The 8,771-nt window shown below is 39.6% G+C and overlaps 1 protein-coding gene across 1 annotated transcript; it reads right to left on the reverse strand.

Annotated features, from left to right (window-relative positions):
* Nucleotides 1-272: 272 nt before the first annotated feature.
* Nucleotides 273-8,545, reverse strand: smco4 (single-pass membrane protein with coiled-coil domains 4). Its single transcript, XM_084064959.1, has 2 exons — nt 8,472-8,545; nt 273-1,496 (listed from the first exon to the last, which is right to left on the reverse strand). The coding sequence occupies exon 2, from the start codon at nt 1,393-1,395 to the stop codon at nt 1,216-1,218; it is 180 nt and encodes a 59-aa protein (XP_083921085.1). The 5' UTR covers nt 1,396-1,496; nt 8,472-8,545; the 3' UTR covers nt 273-1,215.
* Nucleotides 8,546-8,771: the final 226 nt, after the last annotated feature.

Consider the following 8,771-nt stretch of genomic DNA (forward strand, 5'->3'; position numbering starts at 1 on the left):
GGTTGAATGAAAACCAGCAGTATTCTGGGTTTGTAGGACTTGAGTTGAGAACCACTGGCCTCAAGGATAGTGGGATTATAATGTCTGTCACAACTGTTTAGGCTACAGGTTGCAACATGATTTGTGTTTCCATACAAATAAACCAAATGAGCAAAAAAAGCATTCGCTTTACTAAATACAAATGCAACTACTCGAACGGACTGTCTTGTATAACATTCAGTTAGATAAGTGTAAACCTTGTTTGCTTCAAATACAGGTCAAATAAAAAACAATAACATTTCACTTTTCTTTATTAATAGAAATAAAGCATTTTGAAATGATCTAAGGCACATTTTCACATCTTCTGCTGAGATGTCATGAGTGACTTAAAGTCAAGGTTGTCAATAAGCTAATGGAAAGAGCTGTATAGCTCTTGGATTGTAAAAGACCACCATGACCATGGATATATCATATCATATGATGCACTTGTCTTCCACAAACACATCCATGCACATTCTATCATCACATTCGGTCAGGATGTAGTCCTTAGTTGCATTCAGCTATTTGAATGAGGCAGGAAAAAAATGCTGGCATGTTTCAATACTTTTTTTTTCACTAACACATTTACATTTATACATTCCACAGATATAAGGATAAGTGCTGCCCAAATAAAGTGGTAAATGCTAGTGAAAGGCTCCATGTGTGTAAATAGTTAGAAATACATTGATCAACAATGCAGTCATACCAATGACACATTCTTTTAACCGTTCACCTGATTAAATACATCTCTGGGTCAAACTTGGCAAGCTGCGCACTTTAAGTCCTTTGGTAAACATGACATGGCAACTTTTGTAAAACAGCACCACAGCCAACATGAATCTTGCTGCCATTGTAAAGTGTGGGTGATAAAATGGCATCGGAGCGTTTCCTTTCTTCATCCACTGAAAGGCACCAAGAAGCAACTGCCTCTATGTTCATTTTTGATTGTTTTGAAGCTTGATTCCTTCTTGTGGCAAACCTGCACTTTGGAGGAGGCGTTATTTAAGGTAGATCAAACATACTGTACACATAGGAGTGAGTCAATGGGGATGAGAGGGGCCAGTACCTGGCCAGGGGAGGGGTGGTGATTAAGACGTTTAAAGGTAATCCTTTGGGTGGTGTAGCCATTCTCAGTTTGCACAGCTCCAGTCAATATTTGAGTAGGCCTACATGTCTCTCAAAGCGCCTTTGGAGGATCTACTCAATAGCACCAGGCCTAGTGGCCACGTAGACAAAGAGCACGATGAGCAGCACTACTACAGCCAGTGTGGGCAACACCACTGTGGCCACCTGCTGCCTTGCCTCCTGCATGGCCTGCTTGCGCTCCTTTTTGTCCTTTGATGTCTCTTTCTTGGGTTTGCCTTTCAGTTGCCTCATGGTGTCTCCCCTCTCTGGATGGACCCACAGCAGCACCAGTTGCCTCAGATGTTATGTTTGGTCTATGTATTCCGCTGCTGCTCTACTCACTGACACGACACCTGTGACATGGAGACACATCCATCAAAAGTCACGTTCGTTTTTGATTAAAAAAAATTAAATGTTACATGACAATATCATCATCAGTCTTCACTTTTGGCTTTATGGCCCAAGTGTTTATTGAGAAATACAACTAGAATTACCTGTAGCCAATCTACCTTGCCATTACCCGAGTGATTTATCTCAAGAGTCCCAAAACAACTAACTATGTTATTCCCTTATGCTTTAAAAAAAGAAAAAACATTTGTTTTATTTTACCTTACTTATATATTTTATTCTCCAACTGCAGTACAGCACTTTGTAACTCATGTTTTGAAAAGTGCTATATAAATAAAGTAATAATTTATTATTATTATGACACCTATAGAAATTAAGGAATTAATCATTATTTTAAAAGCTAAAAATAATCAATAATCTATTCTTTTTTGATACAGGCAGGGAAGGAAGCAGTAGATTTAACATTCTGCAACAATACTGAGGATTTTTGTTTTAGCAAAATTGTCTACAGGACAACTATGATATATGGGGAACAACTCTTATTGCAACAGTTATAATTAGCATGCCTCCTGGTGATGCTCCTCCTCTCCCCAAAGGAAGTTAGATCTTGTATAATTGCCAGGCAATGAGCTTTTCTTTAAATAGACCAAGGAGTGGAGCCTGTTGACAGGGTGGCTCATATAGGGGGCGAGCTGTCTAGTGGTTCTCAAACATTTTCATGTCAAGGAGCCCCAATCTAATTAGTTTTTACTTTTGTATGTGTGTGTACATACACCAATGCCAAACCAAAATAAGTTACCTAATAAATAAACACATTTTACCCTATCGAACTTGATAATCGTGCTTTGTGAAATAACTATCCACAAGGGCGCCGTTACTGTGGGTGCCTCAGGGCTAACGCACCCAGGAGAAATGACGAGCACCCATCACAAACTCATCACAAAAAAAGAAAGAAAAAAAACTCTGACATCTACACTTCATGGAGTACATACATTATTTGTACCAAATTAATCGAATTAAGCACATTAAAGTAACAAACAAAAAAATAAAGGTAACAAACCCGGAGAGGAAAACAAACGCTACTGCGCAGACATAAATCAGCACCCCTGCCTACCCACATCCCACCCAACCCCCAGGGTAAAGACGTTAATCTGTGTTTTTTCACCCTTTATTTTCAGTGTTTCCCCTATATGCATTAAGCAGTGGCGGGCCGCCACCCCTTAAATCCGACCGCTACAGTATGATTTGTTCTGTAAAATAAAAATATGTTTTTTACAGAAACAATTATATCAATGCTCAAATGCATTGATATAATGCTCAAATGCTCTCAGGCAGGATGCCATCTGTGCCACTAGTTGTTGATGTGTGACTGACTGATTTGTATACTTTTGTCTATACTTTTGTCTAATAAAAGTATATTTTCCTAAATCTGGAGACAATTCATATGTAAACTATACAGATTATTACTGTGCACTGTACTATATAAGACTTCGTGTTTGAGCATAAATATGCATTTTGAGAACCAAAATGTTTTCGCAACACAACTTTTTTTTCCACATTCCTACCCCACACCTTCAACATCTGGCTAGGGGAAACGCTGATTTTATTTATTTAATATTCCTAAATCCAGGAATAGGCGCAAAGAAATTCTAAATGTTTATAAATAGGGATGCACGATATCGAAATTGTGGCTATTCTTTTTGTGGAAATTGTAGCCATTATCTTGTGCACACAAGATTTACATCTTGTGTGCACAAGATAGTTTTACATCTTGTGTAATCAGGTGGCACCAGATAGTGTCTTAAATAAGTAAAGTACATAGCCTTGGGATTTGGGAACCAACGGTTCCGGAGCCATGTGGCCCATAAGTCAGGAGCCTATCTCCTGTTTCCTTAGTAGAGTAGAGTAGAGTATAGTGTAAGACAGCTTGATGTACACGTACAACCCCTGGACAAGATGCTAGTTTGTCACAGGGACATATACCCCCCCAATCCAACCCTCCTAAGTGTAACGTCTGGGATTCAAACCCGGGTCTCCCATATGGGCGCTAAAGCCAAACATCTTGTGTGTCATAAAATATTCCAAAATTAAAGTACCAAGCAACTAATTGCCTCAGTAATGAAATTGAGAAAAATACATTTTCACTCGACTGCAGTTCTCTTCTAGGTGAGCAGAGAAGCAGATATTGGGGGCGAACAGAGCCAAATGGTAACTTAGGGTGCATTACATGTGCTTGAATGCCTGACAGTGAGTCCCTGGTTCGATTAACCGGACGGGTCAAGACTAGCCGCAAGCAACTCTTAGATCCTATTTGTTATATCTGGAATCTAGAGTTGCAATACCAACCCTTGACAGCCCATACAACCAAACAGAAAAGTCCTATCTGATTATATTAAACAACGTTAAACTCACCGACATTGCAGCTGTACGGACACAACTTTTTTTTCCACATTCCTACCCCACACCTTCAACATCTGGCTAGGGGAAACGCTGATTTTATTTATTTAATATTCCTAAATCCAGGAATAGGCGCAAAGAAATTCTAAATGTTTATGAATAGGGATGCACGATATCGAAATTGTGGCTATTCTTTTTGTGGAAATTGTAGCCATTATCTTGTGCACACAAGATTTACATCTTGTGTGCACAAGATAGTTTTACATCTTGTGTAATCAGGTGGCACCAGATAGTGTTTTAAATAAGTAAAGTACATAGCCTTGGGATTTGGGAACCAACGGTTCCGGAGCCATGTGGCCCATAAGTCAGGAGCCTATCTCCTGTTTCCTTAGTAGAGTAGAGTAGAGTATAGTGTAAGACAGCTTGATGTACACGTACAACCCCTGGACAAGATGCTAGTTTGTCACAGGGACATATGCCCCCCCAATCCAACCCTCCTAAGTGTAACGTCTGGGATTCAAACCCGGGTCTCCCATATGGGCACTAAAGCCAAACATCTTGTGTGTCATAAAATATTCCAAAATTAAAGTACCAAGCAACTAATTGCCTCAGTAATGAAATTGAGAAAAATACATTTGCACTCGACTGCAGTTCTCTTCTAGGTGAGCAGAGAAGCAGATATTGGGGGCGAACAGAGCCAAATGGTAACTTAGGGTGCATTACATGTGCTTGAATGCCTGACAGCGAGTCCCTGGTTCGATTAACCGGACGGGTCAAGACTAGCCGCAAGCAACTCTTAGATCCTATTTGTTATATCTGGAATCTAGAGTTGCAATACCAACCCTTGACAGCCCATACAACCAAACAGAAAAGTCCTATCTGATTATATTAAACAACGTTAAACTCACCGACATTGCAGCTGTACGGAAACTTGAATTATCCTCTTTAGTTATAGTTTTTGTGCAATTTTGGACCGTTGAGTGGTATACAACATCACTGTATACATATTAGATGTATTAGATATTACATTGATATTAAAGCTATTTTATTTGATTAGATATGTGATGTTGTTACCTGACAATTAGTTGACTTTTGGTGAAAAGATATGGTATATATGTCGGTATCGGTTGATATCGGCAGAGGTGGACGAAGTACTCGACCCCAGTACTTGAGTAAGAGTACAGATACTCCTTGGTCAAATTCACTCCACTATAAGTAAAAGTAGCTCAGTCAAAATGTTACTCAAGTAAGAGTAAAAAAGTAATTGTTTTTAAATATACTTCAGAAACAAGCCAGAAACACAGCTAGTGTGAGAGCAGAAGTTAAGCCAATTGCATTTTAGGGAAGAAAAAAAACAGCCAACCTAAAGGCCAAACCGCACCAATGCAACTAGTCGCAACTCCTTGCAACAAAACTGTTTTAAGGTCAACCACACCAATGCAACTCCTTGCAACAAAACTATTTTAAGGTCAACCACACACCGATGCAACTCCTTGCAACAAAACTGTTTTAAGGTCAACCACACACCGATGCAACTCCTTGCAACAAAACTGTTTTAAGGTCAACCACACACCAATGCAACTCCTTGCAACAAAACAATTTTAAGGTCAACCACACACCGATGCAACTCCTTGCAACTGCCATTGGGGTTAATGGTTGCAAGTAGTTGCAAGTAGTTGCATGTTGCAACTCCTTGCAACATGCATGGCGAAACATTGTTGTGGATGTGGAGTGGGCTTAAAAGTACTCAGTAGTACTTTATAGCCTTCCTAGAAATATACTCGAGTAAAAGTAAAATATTTGTCTTGGAAATGTACTGTAAGTAAGAGTAATACGTATCAAAAAAATCTAATACTCAAGTAAAGTACAGATCCTCAGAATCTGTACTCAAGTACATTTACTCCGTTACTGTCCACCACTGGATATCGGAATCGGAGATTAAGAGTTGGACAATATCGGAATATCGGATATTGGCAAAAAAGTCAATATCGAATATCCCCAACAATAAGTTTATTATTTTTAAATTGAAGCACCTACTAAAAGTCACCTTTAGACTGGTCATTTTACATGTCTGTTTTTATTAGGACTAGAAGTGTTCATTTTCTGAAGTCTGAACCATTAAGATCAGTTACTTGAAAAGTGTTCTGTCAGGTTTTACACAAAAGCTATTCTAATAAAATTACTATTGGCACATGATTCATATAGTAGTAGTGGTTTATGTTTAACTGTTAACTTATGTTTATGACTATGAAATGGGTCTGAAAGATTTTGATTGAAACGTTGTTTAATACAAATAGTTCCAATGGCATCTAAATGTACACATGTGGTTGTAAGTATATGCTTATCGCTGCTGCGAGGATGAGGGGGTACCTGGAAAAGAATCTCCCCTCCAAGGGGTACCTGGGCCAAAAAAGTTTGAGAACCCCTGCTATAGAGCGACAAGTGAGCTGACCTTACAATTAAAACAACCCTCAAAACACACCAAACAAATCTTTTCCCAACGATTTGCTTTACCTTTGTGCGCAGATGCAGTACAATACACTAATTTGCTGAAACTGCACAGCCAAAATCAACCATTTCTTGCTTCTTGGCCGAAATGTATATAGGGCTGAAGTGGGTAATGTATTGTTGTAATAATGTAACGTATATTTTGTAATAATAATTAAAATCTACAAAGTAATGTGAGTAAAAAGTACAATATTTGCGTCTGAGATGTAGTGGCATAGAAGTAAAAGTACTGAAACTGGAAATACTCCAGTAAAGTAAAAAAAATATATACCTAAAAATTTTACCTGGGATCAATACCATTTTCGCGTTTCTGATCCGGTCGGAGCGGAAATAACTTTACGTCATCAGCTTGCCGGAACCAACAACCGGAACCACAGGCGCCGTGCATCTCCAAATTGATTCCCCTAGTTTAAAACGTGTTTAGTTTGATATAATCGTTTCGTTTCTTATGGCATAATAGTGGTTTGGTACGTCCATCTTCGATTCTAACTCGTAAGCACAACAAGCGAGACTAAACAAATTGATTCGCATTATGTGGGGATCAAAAACAATGCGACGCCGACCGGAACCACGATATGTGTGTTACCTTTTTTCTAAACCGGATCACACGGCTAGTTTTAGAACGAATACCAGGCTTTCCTCCGAGGTGGAAAGTCTGGTGACGCGAGGTTACTATAGGTACAGTACTTCAGTAAATGTACTTTAGTTACTTTACACCAGGGGTCTTCAACGTTTTCAGGCCAAGGGACCCCCTAGCTGAGAGAGAGCTGAAGCAGGGACCCCCTCTATATTGTATAAAATTGTGTTTCAGATAAACTTTTGCTGCTCTTTTTTCCCTCCACACCTATAACTCTTTGCCAAAAATAGCCGATCTACAAGCTCACAACCGAGGCTGAGCTTGTAGAGCTGCTATTTTTGGATAAAGTTCTCCTCAGAAAGGGGATGCTAGGGTTCAAGTGGTTAATGTAAAAAAAAAAAAAATCCTATCACACTAAGATTTGGAGGCCCCCCTGTAGTAACTCTGAGGACCCCCTGTTGAAGACCCCTGCTTTAGTTACTTTACACACCACTGCCTTTGTTGCTATAACGTTACTGTGCCGAGAGTCACTAGTTCCATTAAAGCTCCACTGCTCTGCTGGTTAATGCGAAGCTAACTTCAGCTGCTGCTGAAACTCACATGCTTATGGAGCCAAAGACATGATGTTAACGTCATGCTAATAGTTAGCTAAAGACATGCGAGTAATATGTCAAGCGGTTCTTAATTCAGTCATAATGTTAGCAGATTGTTAGCCTGCTGCTAGTTGTTGTTTTTTTTAGCGTTAGCCACGCTGATTGACTTGTAGTACAGGAGCTAACATGACTCATCTGCGTCTCTTGTTAACATGTTCACATTTTAATCTAATGATATTAAAGGTATTGAACTGACTCCACAGATACATGACTTTACTGCTATGTTAACATTAGCTGACTAGTCAATCCACTTGCCTTTGACAACGAGCAGTGTTGCCAGATTTTGCGAGAGAAACAAGCCCAGAATAGAAGCAACGGGAGCACTTTAAAGCTGCATCGGTTATTTGAAAATAGTAGATCTACAAGCTCACAACGCGTCACGTGAGCTTATAGATCAGCTACTTTTCAAACAAATCTTGAAAATAAGTCCAAATTGAGGAAGGGGGGGGGGGTTAATATTTTCAGATGGGGTGGTCTGCAGACAAATACATATTAATGTTGGGGGTCCTTGACAGTAATCAAGCCCAAGTAAGCAACTACACTTTAGAAACAAGCCAAAAAAAAAACGCAACCCGCAACAACTAATAATTTACAACTAAGCAACTTTACAGAAAAACAAGCCAAACATCGCTTATAATAAGCGGACAAGGCAACACTGACAACGACCAGCTGCAGTGCTGAGTCTGACGACCAACTTGTTGTAACTCTCTCAACTTTTTAACTGACGCACAACCTGTAGTATTTACTTTTAAATCAACCACTTTAACATTTCAGCCAGGTAAACCTGTACATTGTTCCCTGGTGTTTAAGTTTCATTGCTTGCTGTTTAAGAGGACGCTGCAAACCTTTTCGCTGCTGTTCCGTTCTTCTCTCCTGAGTTCGTCCACACTTCAGGAATCTGGTTCTTCTTGTACGTGGCAACGCAGAGTGCATGGAGAGGCTGGGCTGACTGTCAACTACCTCCAACAGCGACACCCCTAGGGCACATGCGTCATGACACTGTCGGACTGCACCATTATACACCAATGGTTCTCAACCTTTTCCAGGCCAAAATAATCATATTTGAGCTGGGGATCTCCCAAAATAATAATATTTGAACTGGGGACCTCCCAAAATAATCATATTTGAACTGGGGATCTCCCAAA

The sequence above is a fragment of the Gymnoscopelus microlampas genome (genome assembly GCF_963454915.1).
Source record: "Gymnoscopelus microlampas genome assembly, chromosome: 8".
Taxonomy (NCBI): domain Eukaryota; kingdom Metazoa; phylum Chordata; class Actinopteri; order Myctophiformes; family Myctophidae; genus Gymnoscopelus; species Gymnoscopelus microlampas.

Bases quoted from the DNA above. Each gene is read 5' to 3' on its own strand.
- smco4 (XM_084064959.1), bottom strand. From the start codon at position 1,395: ATGAGGCAACTGAAAGGCAAACCCAAGAAAGAGACATCAAAGGACAAA.